General features: G+C 39.2%; 1 protein-coding gene across 3 annotated transcripts in view; it reads left to right on the top strand.

Annotated features, from left to right (window-relative positions):
* AOPEP (aminopeptidase O (putative)) overlaps positions 1-19210 on the top strand; it is a 368252-nt gene that overhangs the window by 239423 nt on the left and 109619 nt on the right. For all 3 annotated transcript variants that reach the window (XM_068551997.1, XM_068551998.1, XM_068551999.1), the window contains exons 8-10: positions 4603-4705; positions 5356-5463; positions 15059-15102. In XM_068551997.1, the coding sequence (XP_068408098.1) occupies positions 4603-4705; positions 5356-5463; positions 15059-15102 (255 nt within the window). The remainder of the gene's footprint in view (positions 1-4602; positions 4706-5355; positions 5464-15058; positions 15103-19210) is intronic.

Consider the following 19210-nt stretch of genomic DNA (forward strand, 5'->3'; position numbering starts at 1 on the left):
GTGAGTGCAGTGGAAAAGGAAGGAGGTGGGCAGGGAAAGGTCATGCTAATCTCAGTTGTTACATTTGGTGCCAGGTACAACAGAAACCAAGGGCATCTAAGCCCAAACGACCTTGGTAACTTGATCTCTCACATTCCATGTATTCCAGCCAAGGAAATAAACACTGGTGTAAAATGTTGAAGAGATGCTTAACACTTTTACGTTACAAAGTGCTTTTATGTTATCTGAGCCTCATCACACTCTTTTACAGGTGAGGAAATTGAGCGTTAAGGGAGAGTAAACATGTTGTCTGAGGTTCTCCACTTAGTTTTTGGCAAAACCGAGTTGGGGGGGGCCTGGATCTTGGGGAAGCCCCAGAATGCAGCAAGGACTTTGGTGTTCCATGGACCTGGGTTCTAGTCTCAATTCTGCCACTAACTAGCTTTGTGGTCGTCTCCAGGCCTCACTTTCCTCCACTTTTAAATGGGCATCGTCACAGTACCTGCCCCACAGGTTCTTGTGAAGGTAGAAGGACATGATACATAAAAAGCTTGGCAGAGTACCTGGCACAGGGAGATAACAGGAATGGTAGCTATTAGTATTGGTTCAATTCTCCATCCATTAGGAATGAATCTGGCTTCAACTAATAGAATAGTAAAGCAATGTTGGCTTAAACAAATAGGGGTTAATTTTCTCATACAGTGAGTGTGAAGGCAGGCAGTCTTGGGCTGGCCAGCAGCTGAATGGTACTATCAAAGACTGTTTACCTTCTTTCATTCCATCCGGGTCTCCATAGCATGTTGGTTTGCTGCCTCATGATTGCAAAGTGGCTGCTGTAGCTCCATCCACCATGTTTGGGGGAAAGAGGAATAGTACTAGTCATATTTCCCCTTTTGTAAAGAAAGCAAAAGCTTTCCCAGAACCCCACTCCCAACTACAGCAGACATCTGTTTTTGTCTCATTGGCCTGGACTATGTCTTCTGACTCTCTGTAACTTCAAGGACACCTGGAAAGTGAGTGTTTACCTTTTCAGACTTAATTGTACAAGTGGCAAGAAAGAAGGGGGATGAGAATGGGAGTAGACTGAGCCAATTGTATTTGCCACAGCTCTTCCTGCCTCTTACAATGTCCTTAAAAAAGTTTTTTATTTAATTGGTCCTCAGGTGTAGAGAGCTTAGTTAACCCTAGTCATGTGTTCATGGCACATGAACAGCAGAGCCCCTTTTCTAGACTGATTCCATTTTATTCTCACAAAATGTGTACTGTTTCATGTGCATCTATTTTTTCTCAACTTTTTAATGGAAATATATATAGACTCTAGTGCACAGATATTTCTAGATGGCTCAATAGATTTCTACTATTTATCCTCATGAAAGCACCACTCAGATTAACCTAGAGTTAATCCCACCATCCCAGAAACTTTCCTCTTTTTTCCCCACTCTGTTAATACTCTCTCCCAAAGGTAACCATTATTCTGATCTGTATCCTCATAGATCTGTTTTGCGTGTTCTTTGACTTCATTTAACTGGAGTCATACATTTGTATGTAGTCTTTTTGGGTGTGACTTCTTTCATTCACCTGTGAGAGTCATCTATTATTGTAGGTAGTGATAGTTCATTTGTTTCCTGCTTTCTCTCTGTGCTTTGTCTCCCTGCACAGACTTGGAGTAAGTGGTGTTATGAGAACCAGAATAGCACAGAAATGGAAGTCACCCTTTTTCCACTTGTGGAGTATCTTTTCCTCATAAAAACCGCCCCCTTTGATTTCTCACGAAGCTCGCCTGGGCACTGCCCTCTCCCTCACCATGTCTACTTTAAAAGGAATCTCTTGGGGATTTGTACATTTGCCTTGGATGCTGTCAGCGTAAAAGAATTTTCTTGAACGCTTACTTGGAGAGGGTGGAAGAGGAGAGTAAGAGAGGGATACTTTCTGGAAGGACATTTTTAGTCAGAGGAAAAAAGCACCAACTAAAGTCATCATCTGAAACTTGAGCCTGGAAACCAGCATTTGGAGCAGAGATTTAGGTTGGTCTTCTGTGTTCCTCCCCTTCTAACAGTCTCCATTCAGAGCTCAAGGGCAAAAGAAACTCACAGCAACTCTGTCTCTCTTGGGGCTGGGAAAACTGGTTTGAATTCAGGTTGACACTGAGAAGTCTTCCTCCCCCCAAGGTGTCTGGCAGGCTTTCCTATCAAAACCAGCATGGCTTTCTTTATAAAAACACTCAACTCCAGGACAAACTTGAGAGCAGGAATAAAGCTGATGCTTTTCAATGGAGTCTTAAATCAAGATGAAAGGGACTAACTAGTTATTCCTGCAAGTATGGTCACGTCTGTAAGTCAGGGATCAACTAGAAAAATTCAAACTATGCAGTTAGCTCTAGTGGCTTGTCGTCATCGTCTCTCCTTTAGGTATCTGCTGGTTCTGAGCCTGTGTCTGCTGAGATAATGTACTAGAGCATTCAGCAGAGACTTAATCAGGGGTTCTTTGCTCGGCAGCTAGAGCACACTGCAAAGGGACTGATTTGGCAAACTGGGTCATCCTCAGGCACTGCCATTCAGGTCCAGCACCCTTCCATGTTTGTCTGCAGGCATATAGGATTAAGGGGATGAACCACTGAAATCTATTGCCTCTAACATCAGATGACCAACCTTGAATTTAGCAATATTTATTGCTAACTTTAGAAAATTTTGTTAAGTTTTTTGAGTAATTTCTGTATCCCCAGCCCTCGCTAAGGGCTTTGCATATATTATTTCAGTTATTCCCCAGGTGACCTGGGGAGATAGGTAAGGTTATCCCAATTTTCGCAAGTAAGTAAATTGAGGATTAGAGAATTTAAGTAAACTGCTACTAAGTAACAGGTAGTAAGGGGTAGGATTGAGAGTCAACACTAGGTCTCTCCGATTCCAAATGCTGTGTACTTTGTAACACTAACTACCTTTTAAAAACAACCCCTCGCTATATATACAATGAAATACTACTCAGCCATAAAAAGGAATGAAATAATGCCATTTCCAGCAACATGGATGGATCTAGAGATTGTCATACTAAGTGAAGTAAGTCAGAAAGAAAGACAAATACCATATATCACTTATATGCAGAATCTAAAATATGACACAAGTGAACTTGTCTATGAAACAGAAACAGACTCACAGACATAGAGAACAGACTTGTGGTTGCCAAGGGGGAGGGAGGTGGGGGACAAATGGATTGGGAGTCTGGGATTAGCAGATGCAAACTATTATATATAGGATGGATAAACAACAAGGTCCTACTGTATAGCATTGGGGACCATATTCAATGTACTGTAATAAACCATAGTGGAAAAGAATATGAAAAAGAATGTATATATGTGTATAACTGAATCACTTTCTGTACAGCAGAAATTAACACAACATTGTAAATCAACTATACCTCAATAAAATAAGTTTAAAAACAACAGCAACAAAAAATAAATATATAAATAAAAATGGGGACTTCCCTGGTGGTCCAGTGGTTAAGACTTCATCTTCCAGTGTAGGGGGTACGGGTTCGATCCCTGGTTGGGGAGCTAAGATTCCCACATGCCTAGCAGCCAAAAAACCAAAACATAAAACAGAAGCAAAATTGTAACAAATTCAATAAAGACTTTAAAAACGGTCCACATCAAAAAAATCTTTAAATATATATATATATAAATAAAAATAAAAATAACCCCTTTCCTTTCTGATGTGCCAGCCCTTTTGTCAGCCCTTGCCTTCCCCTCACCCCAGCACATGCTCTTCAATGTTTGTCCAATAAGTGACTGGTTTTCGAACAGCTAAAAGCTGTAAATACCTTGTCATTTACTTTGAATTTAGTTAGTTGTTGAATTGTCACTGGAACACAATTATATTTTATTAAGGGAATATTTAAAAATATTTAAAACCATAGAGAATAATGGAAAACACTGATAGATAATAAGGAGACATCATTGGTTTCAATCCTTAATGTCGCCATGAATCAAAACAAGCCGTGAGACCTTGGATACAGACTTAATTTCTATGTGCCTGTTTCCCTCATTTGTGAAATGAGGAGGTTGAAGCGTGTGATTACTAATGTCTCTACCTGTTCTAAAAACATGGGCCTCTGTGACTTTTCTTGTTTTGTTTTTGTGGTTCTAAAATGGCTTTAGAGTATGAATATTTCTTAAAGGAGCCTTAATTACTAAATGCAAATCAAGAGAAGTAGATAACATTGGGGCTTTCAGAATTTTTTGGAAAAGATATAAGTTCTTTACTCTTCCAAGTAAAGCTACATTTTCCATTGCATTTCCCAGTCCAACATTCCCACCAAAAGAAAAGTGTATAGTTTCTTAAATAATTCATGTTGGAGCTGAGATTCCTTGAGGGTCTGGCAAGATTTAATCTTGGATAAGATGATGTAGAATACTGCCAGTAGCCAACCTCAGGTTGCCAACCCAGATATAAATCCCTCCCTATTCAGTATATGCATTTATAACATAAACCATTTTAAATTATACCTGGTACTATTGAGTAGAATTAAGACGCTGTTGGGCAACTCTGAAAATAAGAAATAAGGCGATATTATGGTCTAATTAGTTAAGAATATGCTATACTTAAAGAAAATTTTACTGCATCATTTTAGACCCAATAAAGAGAAAACTGGCCATGTGAGTGACTCAGGATCATCTGTCATCAAACACGGGCTCAATCCGGAGAAGGTCTTCATGCAGGTTCATTATTTAAAGGTAAGCATATCTGAGTGGCAGAAGCCAGTTATTATGGTGCAGCACTTTTTAGATTTTACGTATAAACAGTGAAGGTTAGTAACATGGTTGGGGCAAAACAAAAAAATCATCAACATTGTAATGACATTTGACTGAGCAGATTCTGATTGTCCAATAGTTAAAGCATTTCGTACCCAAATAATGAGGCATGAATCAAAGGAAGCTGAACTGTTCCCTTCCCTGTACCTCCCTTCTCCCTGCTTCATGTCAGCTTCGAAGAGCAGAATCTTAAAATTGCTGTCAGGTTCCGCCTAGGAGATAGGAGTGATTTAAAAAAGTATTCTAAGTTGTAAAGGCCTTTCCTGATAGCTGAGGGAGAGAGGAGCTGGGCCCCTCTTCCCTTCTTGTCCGTGATGGACATCCAGGCTTCATGTAAGCCAAGGATAAACAAGATGGTGATACCATTAATAGATCAGTTGAAAGCAGAGTAGTTGGTCCTTAAGTACCAGACTCGACCTTACTGGTAAGAATACAAAGGGCTGCCTGGGACAGGTCAGGCCAAACTTTCTAGATGAGCATAAGGTGCTGGTGGGTAGGTTAGAGTTGACTTTGTAAGCATTTTTCTGATGAACACATGATAAGTATCTTTTTTTCTTCTTCCTTTCTTTTAGGGCTATTTCCTTCTCCGGTTCCTTGCCAAAAGACTTGGAGATGACACCTATTTTTCATTTTTAAGAAAGTTTGTGCACACATTTCATGGGCAGCTGATTCTTTCCCAGGTAATTTACAAGTCCTTGTGAGTCCATGATATACAATTGGAGGAGGTGTAGCTTGTGGTGACTAGATGATGTGAATTTTAAAAAGTAGGGAAATTTTAATACAATAGGCAAAATAGGAAGTTAATGAAGTGGACACAGGGAAGTGTTGTTTCCAGGAGGGTGATCTCCACGTAGTTTAGGACAGACTGTAACCCAAAGCTGTCCTGTGCACAGTGATGTGGGTAGTTGCACCTTAAGTGACCTTGAAAACAAAAACGAAACAATCCTGCTCTCCCCTCCACCTGGAGTGAGCTTTGCAAGGTTGGCTCCTCATCCTTTGTCTCAGCGTCAGTGCCACAATCTCAGAGTCACTCCAGCTGAGCAGATATGCATTCACCCAGCTCTTCTCTAACCTTTGCCTTTTTCATTGCCTTCATTGCCATCACCATTCTTCACAATTATATTTTCCTTTACAGGTCCATTGTTTCTTTTCTCTCTCCTCCATTCTGTGTATAAGCTCAACAAGGCCACACCAGTACTAAGTACTAGTACTTTATTTCACCAGTACTTAGTATATGATTCACACACAGTACATACACCGTATATATTTGATAAACAAATAGATTAAAGACAAGATACACTGAAATATTCAGACAGTCTGGCCACAAAACTGTCAGAGAGAGACTCTGTCAGTTTATACGGGTGTCAGGCCGAGCTGCACATAGCAAGAAAGTTAACAAAGAGGGAGAGGCTCTGAAAACAGTGCTCGTGGCTGATAGAGAATAAAGGATGCAGTCCCAGCACAGATTGGACTGATGTGTATTTTTGATTTTTGACAGTTGTGCTCATATACAGTTTTGAAGTCAAACTGTGCACAATGTTAGATGTAAAGGATGTACATGTATAATCTGAACATATGTGCGAGGAATAGCATGAGTGTAACAAAACTAGATACCCGTTCCGTGTCTCTACCCTCTTCTTATTCTTTGCTTGAGGGGAGGGGGGGGGGGTATTCCTAAACATGTATTTGGAAAGGCAGCTTGAAAACTGGCTCAGGAGTCTTATATGATCAGTTGACTGAATAGCCCAAACCACTTCTCACCAAGATACTGCCGCACTGAAGGAGTGTTGGGTTTACTGTGACTTCTGAGGCTCTGATATCCGCTTCCCATGGAACACTTTGTGCTCCCTCCACCAAATTGTTCAATTTTACTTTTGTTAAACTCTTCTGAATTATAGCTTTATTGTTTTTTCATAACAGCTTTATTGACATATAATTCACACACCATAAATTTCACCCTTTTAAAGTGTACAAGTCAGTGGTTTTTAGTGTATTCACAAAGTTGTGCAACCATGACTGCTCTCTAATTCCAGAACATTTTCATCACCCCCAAAAGAAGCCCCACACCCATTAGCAGTCACTGCTCCATTTCCACCTCCCACCAGCTGTAGGCAACCACTAACCTACTTTCTATGGATTTGCCTATTCTGGACATTCCATATAAATGGAGTCATATAATATGCGGCCTTTTGTGACTGGCTTCTTTCATTTAGCATAATGTCTTCAAGGTTCATGTTGTAGCAGGTATCAGTACCTCATTTCTCTTTTTTAATTTTACTTTTTAACCTTTTAAATTGTGATGAAATATACATAAGAAAATTTACCATTTTAACCACATTTAAGTGTATAGTTAGTGCATTATCAATACATTGACATTGTTGTGCAACTGTCACCACCATGCATCTCCAGAACATTTTAATCTTCCCCAAATGAAACTTGTATCCATTAAACAATAACTCCACATTCTTTCCTCCCCTCAGTCCCTGGCAACCACCATTCTATTTTCTGTCTCTGAGTTTGACTACTCTAGGTACCTCACGCAAATGGAATAATACAATATTTGTCCTTTTGTATCTGGCTTGTTTCACTTAGCAAAATGTCTTCAAGGTTCATCCATGTTATAGCATGTATCAGAATTTCCTTCCTTTTTATTTTTATTTATTTATTTATTTATTTTGGCCGTGCCACACAGCTTGCAGGATCTTAGTTCCCCGACCAGGGATTGAACCCTCAGCAGTGAAAGTGCAGAGTCCTAACTACTGGACCACCAGGGAATTCCCTTCCTTCCTTCCTATCAATATTTCATTGTATGCATATACCACACTTGGTTTATCGATTCATCCATTAATGAACACTTGGGTTATTTACACCTCTTGGCCCTTGTGAATAATGTTGCTATGAACGTTAGTGTACAAACATCTGTTTGAGTCCCTGCTTTCAATTCTTTTGAATATATACCTAGAAGTGGAATTGCTAGATTATGTGGTATTCAATTTTTTGAGCAACTGCCGTATTGTTTTCCACAAGGGCTGCACCATTTTACATTCTCACCAGCAATGCACAAGGGTTCCAATTTCTCCACATCCTCACCAACACTTGTTGTTTTGTTTTTTTTGATAATAGCCATCATAGTGAGTGTGAGTGGTATCTCATTGTGGTTTTAATTTGCATTTTTCTGGTAACTATGCTGAGGATTTTTTCATGGACTTATTGGACATTTGTATATATTTTTTGGAGAAACGTTTATTGAGATCCTTTGCTGATTTTTTATTTGGGTTGTCTTTTATTGAGTTGTAAGAGTACTTTATATATTCTAGGTTCAAGTCCCTTATCAGATAAATGATTTGCAAATATCTTCTTGCCTAATTGAAAGTTACGCCTATGTTTTGTTCTAAGGGCTTTGTATTTTAGCTCTTATATTTAGGTCTCTTATCCATTTTGAGTTAATTTTTGTATACAGTGTGAGGTAGATGGTTCAGCTTCATTCTTTTGCATGTGAATATCCAGTCGTCCTTCTGCCAGTCTCATAGCAAGTTTGGAAATTATTGCTTTTTCGACTGACACATACTCATTATAAAAAAAAGTAATAAGCGGTACAGAAAAGTACAAAGAAGAATGTAAAATATCATTCAAAATCTCACCATCCATAATTACCTATAATTAATATTAGGTGAACATCATTCTAGAAATTGCACTCCGTTTCTTTCTCTCTTTCTATATATTATATATGATATGTATACACGTATCTATGTGTATATGGGTATATAGTACATATGTATGTGTGTTTGTGTATGATTGTACACACATGTATAGATACAAAGACATATTTAGAAATAATCTTCTAAAAATATGATTATATTATATGTGCTTTTTAATGAAATGTTTTAAATTTCATTTTACTTGGATTTAACACATGAAAAAGAAACTAAAGTGAATATAAAAGACTTTCTTGAACTTCAGAGAAATATAAGAGAGATCATTTCCTAAAAGATTCTTCAATTACAGAAAATCTTTAAGAGATTGAAATTGCTAGTTTTTTTCTCTTTAGATATATATCTTATTTTTAGAAAGCATCAGTTTTTTCTCTTATGTAAAAGATGAGGAAACCAGTAGTTATGTACTTCAACTACTTTTCCCCCAATTCTAGATTGTTCTTAATTAATATTTTTACATAGTTAAGAGATTTATATCATTTATAGTGTGTGCTGTTACTACAATATAATTTTCACATTGCATAGTCCTAGCTCTGTATGTAAAGGATTTCAGTATTCACTAACAGTCATTTTACCACGCTTCTATATTCATGAATGTTTTATTTTGATTCAACTCTTCTTTGGCTAAATTTTGTTAGCAAATCGATGTTCAAGTTGCTTGAGAATGTTTGCCTGTTGCCTTTGTATTTGAATTACAAACTGTCTGGGTATAATATTCTTGGGTCATGCTTTCATTTCCTCAGAACTTTGTGGCTATTGCTCAACTGCCTTCTGGCATTAAATACTGCTGTTGAAACTTTCAAAGTCAGTCTATTTTTTTCTCTTTATACCACTCAGATGACAGAAGAATTCTTTACCATTGATGTTTAGTAATTTAATCAAAAGTGGCTTGGTGACCATGAGTCTGCATCAGTTTTTTTCCTGGAAAACACTGTGCATTTTTAGACTCAGAATCTGTTCTTCCTTCTTTCAGTAAAATTGTCTTAATTGTATCTTTGAACACATTCATTTTTTTTTTTCCCTTGCAGGATTCTGAATTTCAAGGTTACTGATTATCTGTATGTTATGTCGTCTTTGTCCACCGTACTTGTTTTCTAGTCGCTTTTGTCTTTTTGTTCTTTATAGTATATGTTTATCTCAAGCAACATTATTTTTTATTATTAATGTTATTATTATAAAATTATTATTGATTTTTTTTCTTTAATAGCTATTCTTTTCCTTGATGTTTCTGTTTTATTAATGCTTGTATAGTGATTATTTTGGTCCCTAATTTATTCCCTTTGCTTTGAAATCTCTTCCTCTCGCTTAGTTGTTTTGTCGTCTTGTCTGAGCTTTCATTTTACTGAATTTATGCTCTTATTATTTTCTTTTAATTTATATTTTAGTGTAAAGCATTCGTGGAGAATTTTCTTCTGTGCCTTGGATTATGTTTTCTTCAAGACTGGATTCTTTGTCTTTTATGCTATGCTTCTTGTTTCTGTCTCTCTCTTTTTGTGGGTTTATGTTGTATTAGTTTGCATAGTTGCCATACTTTTCTTCTGGCTCATTCTCAGCATGAGTTGCACTGTCCTGACCTTCTGTTTATTCTCATATGTATTGGAACATTATCCTTGATTTCTTTCGCAGCTTGTCTTGGGAATGTTTTTCTTCCCCTCTGAGCTACGGTTTGAAGTTTGGATATTATGCATGGAGAAGGTGGAGGGGAAGAGCTCCTCTGGAGCTGTATACAGCCTTTGTTGTAAGAATTTGGCTCCACTGACTCTTGAAATTTTGTTAAAGGTCCGCAGCCGAGATTCTCTTCACCTAACTTGAGTGCCACTTTTTTCCATTGCAGGTACTCTCTCAATTCATATTGTTCTTCCAATTCAGCCTGGAGCCCTAGAACCTATACAGTTCATGAGAGTGTCATCCTCAGTTGTTTATTTCCCAGGTTTTGCTCATCTCACTTGAGCAAACATTTTTCAGTCCCTTCACAGTCAAAAAGAGAGGAAAAATAAAGATATTCCTGTTTCTTTCCAAATGTGTGGGTATTTGTGAGAATTTGTGGGGTTTGGGCAATTCACCAGTACCACTCCTGCTAAGCATGAGGGAGGGGGTGGTACAGAGGGAGGGATGGAGGCTGTGTTGGAATCTTATGTTTCTTCTTTAGTTGTCTCTTTGAAGTTTATGCCACAAGCTGTATTCTTTCCTTGTTTGGATGCTGCTGATGAAGTTTTTGCTAACTTTTTTTAATGGATTGTGTTTTTGTTTATATTGCTAGTTAGTTATTGATGAGGAAGACCATGATTCAGTTTCTTTACTCAGAAGTTCCTCAGTTTCTTCTTTTTCCAGTTTACTTTTGAATCCTTTCCTTTCCGAATACCTCATCTGCCCAGTATTTCAGAATTATCATCTTTCTACCTCCCAACTAAAATTGCTCTCTTGAGCTTAACAGTGACTTATTCCTGACCATTTCATTCCTTTTCAGTTCTTATGCTGCCAACACTGTCCTTATTTCAACATTTTGATTATTTGTTTTGCCTCTCCTACCTCCCCCTTCCCTATGACCATAGCAATTACTCATAAAACGTCTGACAGAAATCCCTAATCCTGTGTAATTATCAAGCCAGTGTCAGTTTATCCAGTAGAATCTACATGAGCCTGCTTTTTGTTGAATACTTTCACCAGGACTAAAAAATAATTACCAAATTAGTCATGTGCCGAAATCGGTGTAGTTTTTTTTTTAATTGTAATGCTTAATTTAGTGTTGTTAGGTGATAATCAAAATAAGCTGTCTGGGACTGACCTGATTAGTATATAGATTATTAGGAGAATAAGAAATGAAAAAAAAATTCCCAAGGCATGTGTTTTTCAACTAGAGTGTGGGCTTGTAACAACTGTCAGGGATCCAGATAAAATTTCACCCCGACCCACTGTCAAAACAGCAGGTTTGTTGTTGTTGCTGTTGCTTTTGCCTTTGGCTTTAATTTTTTTCAGGCGTACCCTAGTGGTAAGAAACTGGGACCCCTAGTATTTGTTGCTAGCTGACTTTTTGTCAGTGATCCTAGATCAAGTCAGTGTCTTAGATCCTGTCAGTGATCCTAGAATCAGCCTTGAAAGAAAACCCTCCTTGTCCAATTGATATCTGTAAGTTGTTTTTATAAAAGTGCCAACATGCTGAAGGGAAGAGTGAAGACAGATGAAAACTGAAAAGAGGTGGTAAGGGAAGGAATAATCATAAGAGACATCTTTCTTTTTATAACATTCTGTTGTGGAGAATGGGGAAAGGCTTCTATGATGGATCCACCCCAGGAGTATATGCCAATTTATGACTAGAACCAGGAAAACTAGCATTTTGTGGTTAAGATTATGTCTATGAAAGGAATACAAAGGGCCAGTTGAGTTGATTCCACTGATGATACAAAGACTGCCTGGATGAGACCAAGTGTCTTCTTGGATTGGATGGAGCATAGCACAGAGAAGAATGTCTAGCACTGTAGACAAACATTCCCATAGCCTGTGGAAATACAGGCATCGTGTCTTAGAGATGCTTGAGGTATTGGTTTTTTGTGACCCAGGGTGATCCCTTAGACCCATCATCCTCAGCATTGGTTGGCAGCCTTCAGCTAGCTGCTGTGTGGCCTGCAGGTCTCAGCTCTGAGACAGGAAGAGGCAGATGGCCACCTGCTAAGAAGTGGGACAGTTATCTTTCTTAAAAAATGAAGCAGGGTTTCTTGGGGACTTCCTGCAGGTTTCTTGTATTCACACAAAATCTGAAACATTGCGCTCTGCGGTTTTGTAAAGAAAGATCCAATTGTAATTGGAAAATGCAAAAGGGCAGAATTAAGGTTAACTCTGGATTTCCTGCTTCTCATGCAATTAAATTCTCCCCCTTGTCATTGAGTTAATGTAATTTCCCCCCCACATAATTGGGCATAAATTACTGGACAAATGTGGGATAAGTTGTTATGGACTATAAGGAGATAATGAAGTAAAATTATAAGAAATCATAATTACAGTACTTGGATTTTTAAGAAGCAAGAATTCTGTCATTAAGCCAATGAAATATCTGCAAAGTAATCTAATGATAGATTATGAAAAATTAATTTCTAATTCAAATTTTTTTTACAAAATAATTATTAAAATAATAAAAATAATGACTCTAAGAACCTCAGTCAAAAATACTTCTTTGCATTCTAAATATTGCTTTTGTTTCCTTTGGTATTTTTTCTCAATATACCCACTGCAGGTGCATTATTCTATTTGGGGTTGTCCCCTTCCATTTTGACTGATACATGTTTTTGTTTTTTTTTTTAATTGAAGTATGGTTTATTTACAATGTTGTATTAGTTTCTGGTGTGTACTGCAAAGTGATTCAGATATTCTTTTTCAGATCCTTTTCCATCATAAATTACTACAAGATATTGAATATAGTTCCCTGTGCCATATAGTAGGACCTTGTTGTTTATCTAGTTTATATATAGTAGTGTGTAATATAGTAGTGTGTATCTGCTAATCCCAAACTCCTAATTTATCACTCCCCCCCTTCCCCTTTGGTAACCATAAGTTTGTTTTCTGTGTCTGTGAGTCTGTTTCTGTTTTGTAAATAAGTTCATTTGTATTATTTTTTTAGATTCCACATATAAGTGATATCATATGATATTTGTCTCTGTATGACTTACTTCATTTAGTATGATAATCTCTAGGTCCATCCATGTTGCTGCAAATGGCATTATTTTATTCTTTTTTATGGCTGAGTAATACTTTATCCATCTGTTGATGGTCACTTAGGTCGCTTCCATATCTTGGCTATTGTAAATAGTGCTGCTATGAACATTGGGGTGCATGGACCGATACATGTTTTTAATATTAGTTTTGTTGTATTTGTATTGTTTATTTTGGGTGAAGCAGCGATAGGCAAGTAGAGTCTTAGAAGAAGAACAGAGGTTGCAAGAAATAAATCTTCCACTACTGCTCTTAATAGGAAGATTTTTGCCTCTGGAAGAAATGGACCTAGCCACCCATAAACACGTAGGAAGTGATGGCTGGCTTCACCAGTGTAGTGATGGCTGTGCTTAATGCCATGATAGTAAAAGAACACCCTTGTCATACAAATTGTTTGCAGATTTCTATTCCTGTGTAATTCCATCTGTTTGTAATACGACGGTCTGCACTGCTGCTGGCACCTCACGCTCTGAGTTAAATGGATCTCATCAGAGCCCTGTGCTGACCCTGGATCTGCAGACTTGGTTGGGGTGGGCGTTTCAGTCTGGAGGGATGCTCATTCAGCAGTGTCATATTTGGTCATCTGGGCTTACACATGTGCCCTCTTTAAAGGACCAGTTTGAAGGGTTATTTTCAATTTATTGAAAGAAAACCTTCATGTATAGGTCTTATGTATTGCTCAATATCAGGCCTCTAGAAAGTTAAACATTGTTCTTGTTTGTTTCGTGTTCTGTATTTATCCAAAATGTATCTTATCAAACCTTCAGATGAGGGAGGGTTGACACTAGACTTACCCATTTAGCAAATAAAAATGTACAACCCCCATAACAGATAAAGAACAAATAACTTTTTATTGTAAATATGCCCCCAACTTAACTGAGCATCCTATATTTTATCTGACAAACCTAGTTGAGACCAAATCAAGATTCCAGAGTTAGGTGGGGTAAAAAGATTGGTCACAACACACAAGATGCAAATTAAATATAAATGTGATTTTGAACATTCGTGTGTGAATATTTTTTAGGTCTTCTGGTATTGTGGTTATGTTTTAAAAGATGCCTTATCTTTTAGAGATATTTACTGCAACATTGACTGGTGAAATTATGTAATGTTTGCGATTAACTTCTAAATAATACAGGAGGTAGGTAAGTGGATGGGGCAGATTGGCTGTGGGATAATGGGTACGTGAAGGTAATTATGCTTTTTTGCTACTTTTGAATGCGTTTGAAATTCTCCATAGTAAAGGATAAAATGGGTTTGTGTGTAAGTCATGCCTTTAGATTAAAAAAAAAATCTATTCTTGAAACATCTTAAATGTCAAACAATTGAGGACTTGCACAGTGGCGCCAGAAGAGGCAAGGGCCCGTGAACTATTTCTGGAATTGTGACATCTTTGTTCCTCCACTGGGATATTAATTGTCTTGATTTTCGTCTTTATTGTCCACAGAGCAATGCAAAAGAGCTGTTAGTTACTAGCCTCCCAGAGCTGAGATTATTCAGTGTGTAATAGGATCTCCAGGGAAAGCTCACAAAGAGTAGAGCATGGTTAAGTAGAGAGGGATAGTGCTTTATGCTCTGGCCAGCCTTTTGAAAATAGTTAAACATGAAATGAAATCAACTGTTGGGTTAGGACAAAATAACAAACGTTCCTTTTTTCAATTTGTTTGTGGTTGTAACTGATTGGATTGAAGCCCTGGTAAATTAATAAATTGAGTATATAGCCTAATAATTCAGTATCGGCCTACCTTCCCTAGCAGGTGAGCTGTCAGCAGCTGGGAACTCTCAGTCTCTGGCATGACTCTGAGCAGGGTTATTTACTGATGGACATCTTTAATGATTTGCTTTTTTCTTATTCCAGGATTTCCTTCAAATGCTGTTGGAGAGCATCCCAGAAGAAAGAAGGTGAGGACCGATTTAGGAATTAAGGGCCCAGTTTTTATTTATTTATTTATTTGTTTGTTTGTTTGTTTGTTTGTTGTAACATCTTTATTGGAGCCCAGTTTTATTTTTCATGTTAAAAATGACTCTGCCATTGTTTGGCAAGTTGCAACCTAGAAAGTTTAATCTTCCTCTCTCAATAGAGGAGGGACCTCCGCAGACAGCAGGGGTCCTGGGATGATCAACTAGGTCTAGAAATATCGGGAGTGTGGATTCTGGGAGCCAGCACGCGCAGCGGGGGAGCCCCAGAGTCAGGAGCCCTGAAAATGGTAGAGGAGGCGAGCCAAGGACACTCTGTGGCCTCAGCTGCTGTGGAAACGAATGGAGGGCAGTAAAGTTCTAACAGTTAGGGTGGCTTGTTTTGGAATGTCTGAAATGTTTCAGATTTACCATCCTTCTTTTTTTTAAGTAAACATATGGGTTTTCTTCACGTAAACATCACATCAGATGTGGCCATTATTCCTAAGGTCAAGAACAACAGTTTACCTGTGAGAATGTTTCTTTTCTTTTGTACCTGCCCTGAAATAACTTTTCAGGTCCTCTAATAGAATAGAGCGGTTTCCTTAGGAACTAATACAGAGAAAGGAAACAGAAAATGAATAGAAATTGTATATTACCTCCTTAGGCTGTTACCAAAGTCTGTTTCTGAACGAGGACCCTGCATTCTTCCAGAAGAACTTCTCAGGACACAAATACAGCAATTTTTGTGGAAGCAACAAAGTGCATTTTGAGTTTTGGAGGTCTTCTTTCTTTTCATCCTCTTCCTAATAAGGTTATGGAGTTCATTTGGATGGCCCCAAGCCCTCTGGCTCTGGGGGACCTGGATTTTATCATTGCGAATATTTTTTGTGGACCCACAAAGAGACTTTTGTTGTGATTGTGGAAGTTCAGAGCAGCATCTCCATTGAATGGTGGCCACCGACCACCAACCTTCACCCTTGAGAGGGTGCCTCGCCCAGTTAGGATCCCTTTTTGGCTAGCAGGCTTAAGCTTCTGTTTAAAATTCTCCTGAAGAGTTAAGGAGATTTCATTGCTACAATGAATGTATTTCAGCAAGTATACTAGAATATATTTTGAAACTAAAGCATCTTCTTTCCTGCCAACTAATCTCAGAATCTAATCCGGCTATTAAAGCAGACTGTTCACCCTTTTGCCTGTGCAGCATGTTGTACCAATTTTATCCAGGTCTCCAAAGGCCCCACACCTACCCCTGGAGCTTCCAACCTTTGGCTCCATTGCAAACTGATCCTCAGGCACATCTGTTAAGCACGTGAGCTGTTCTGAACAGGACAAAGTTTTTCACTTTAGACCAGCCAGTTAGGGTCCTGGGGCTGGCACGTCTGTGTCATACTGCGTTTCCATTGTTCTCTTGCTTCGATTAAGTTTAGCATTCTCTACTGAGCACCTCCCTTACCGGACTTTAGGCTGGACACTAGGTAACAGAAAGGAATCAATTCTGTGCCTAGCCCTCAGGGATTTCCTGGTCAACTGCTGAAGACAAAGATGTACATGAAACGTGTCATGACTCAGGGTAGGAGGTTCTCTGGTGAGCTTCAGAGTCCTGGGTGCACGGAGATAGAGTTCAGCAGTCCTAGCCTCGAGCCTTCAGGCCAGAGGTACTACTGAAGGTTTTAGGTAGGGAAGTGCCGTCAGCAGGTTGGAAAGATACTCGGGGGAGGCAGCATGGAAGATAGATGGGGGTGGGGAGAACTAGACGTCAGGAGACCAATTAGAGACCGATACAGCAGTTCACTCAAGAGATCCAGAGCTGGAGCCGTGGGTGGGATGGTGGCAGTGGGCTCTGAGAGTATGAACAGATCTCAGGAATATTCCGGAGGTGCCACAGTTAAGACTTGCTTGCTTGGTTGTGAAAGCTGAAAAGAGGAGTCCAGCATGACCTGACCTTTCTCTCTTGGCCACTTGGTTACAGGCTGAGTGTAGAAGCCCTGGCAATCCAGCTGGTAGTTGTTTGGTCTCAGGAATCAGTATGGGGCAGAGGGAAGGAAGGGCGAGTATTTGAAGGTGGAAGAGCGGAGATGAGGAGTCATGTTTTAGACATCTTCAGTGTGAGGTTTCAGTTTAAATGCTGATGAGACCAAGGAAAGAAAAAGCTAGAAGTGCTTAGAAGGAGATTCAAACAAATCCTGGGCGCCCGTCTGCCCTGGTACAACAGCACCCTAAGGAGAGCCTCATCCAACATGCCTTGCCCACCTGATATTACAGCGGTATCAACAGCTGCCGGTTCTCTCTTTGCTCATCAGTTATTGTTGTTTGTGTGTGCACATTCACGTGTTTGTTTTAATTCGGTACTTTTCCTCCCCCACGAAGCTAGGGAGTACTCGTTTGTAACTGTTACCTCAGCAGTTTTCATTATCTACCCAAGCACAAATGACTTGCTCTGATCAAGAAAAGAAGTAACCATGTGCAAAGCTTTGGGGCGTACACTATTTGTATCCCCACATAGGGAGGGAACTTAAAAACGTAAATTACTAAAATTTAAAAACCCGTACAGAATGTAAGTTGCATTCCAGAACAAGAGCATTTTCTGTTTCAGACCCTGAGCATGGAAGCTCCTAAAGCCTTCATCCATCTAGAACTGCACTTCCCAAATTCTTTCCGTCTTCTCTCAGTTCCTGGGAACGTTACCGGGCCTTGTGCTTTCCTTTAGAGGCGCAGATAGAAGGTGATCTTTAGAATCCCAAGAGGCCGAAGACAGAGCCAAGAGTGATAAAGACCTTTCTCCTGATCAGCAACAAGTTGATAGGCACAAGCAGCAGATATGGTTAATAGTCAGTTCCCCATCCTTGTCACCCCACCCCCAGAAATCAACTGAAGAAGCAACACACCACAGGCAATACTGTCCTCTCGCACGCCTGGGTCTCTTTCTATGTACTGTAATATTACGAAGAGAGGAGCAACTGGTCACTTTCGCAGCCTTAAACACAGATTACTTTTCTAGCCAGCACCGTGCGGGATGGCCAGCATATTCTCTCCCTTGCAGCATTAACTACACGTGACCACATTCAGAGCTCACAGGGTCTGGAGACTCACTCCTAAAACTCAGAGTTGCCTTTCAGGACGTAGGTGTACATACAGCAAGGGAACTCTCCAGCCAGAGGGTAAAACAACCTGCTGTTCCAAATACCCAGGAGGTCTCAGTAATGAGGCAGAAGTACCGCTCACTAGTACAGAGATGGAGGGCGTGCAGTCGTGGGTCTGTGTACTTTTAGCTATCTGTATAAAATCAATTTCCATAGTGATCAGACATGCAGAAGAGTAATTTCCTGTAAGTTCTGGATCCCAGCGAAGTGGAAATGCTTCTGCTTGTCTGTTGTGATTATTTAAGCCACATGATCTCAGAGGGGAAAAATTCACCGTTGGCTTTGACTCTGAGTGTCTTGATTTGAAAAAGTCAGCTTTCAGCTTTACCACTGCTATATATCCAAGTTCAGAACTAAAAATTCACCTGTACTGTCATCTCAGTAATTATGATCAAAACAGCAAAAATTATGTACATTTTTTTTTCATAAAACATACAGCCCATTTCTTTCCTGAAAGTTCAACATTTTCAAACAGTCTCCCATAATTTCCTTGGGAGGTAAGGCTACTTATACTACCTTAAAAAATTGTTTCTGGCAGATGGAGTTAGTGCTTTGATCTTCCTCTCATAGTTTAACATCTCATTCCACGTTAGGAATCTGTAAACAGGCATCAGTGCAGTTTGATGTCTGTGCTGATACTGGGAGTCTAGAAACTGAGATCTTTTCTTTAGCCCTTTTCTTTAGCCTGGGCTGACTTTGACCAGTCTTCTTATACTGCAGTTTCTCCATCTGCTAAAAAGCCACACAACAATTGACACCCACTTCACGAGGATATTATGAGGAATGAAGTGATAATGGTTTAAGATGTTTTGAACCTTTCCAGGGGAAAGTGATCTGGAAACACAGGTTCTCTTCACTCACAGCAGAGTGTCTTTTGCTCCTAGATGCAGCTAAACAATGAACTCTCCTGTCCTCATGCTTCTGCCCCTCCCAAGAGTCTCCCTATCTCTTTGGAACTGTAATTGAGGGAC

Source organism: Eschrichtius robustus, chromosome 10, assembly GCF_028021215.1.
Source record: "Eschrichtius robustus isolate mEscRob2 chromosome 10, mEscRob2.pri, whole genome shotgun sequence".
NCBI lineage: Eukaryota > Metazoa > Chordata > Mammalia > Artiodactyla > Eschrichtiidae > Eschrichtius > Eschrichtius robustus.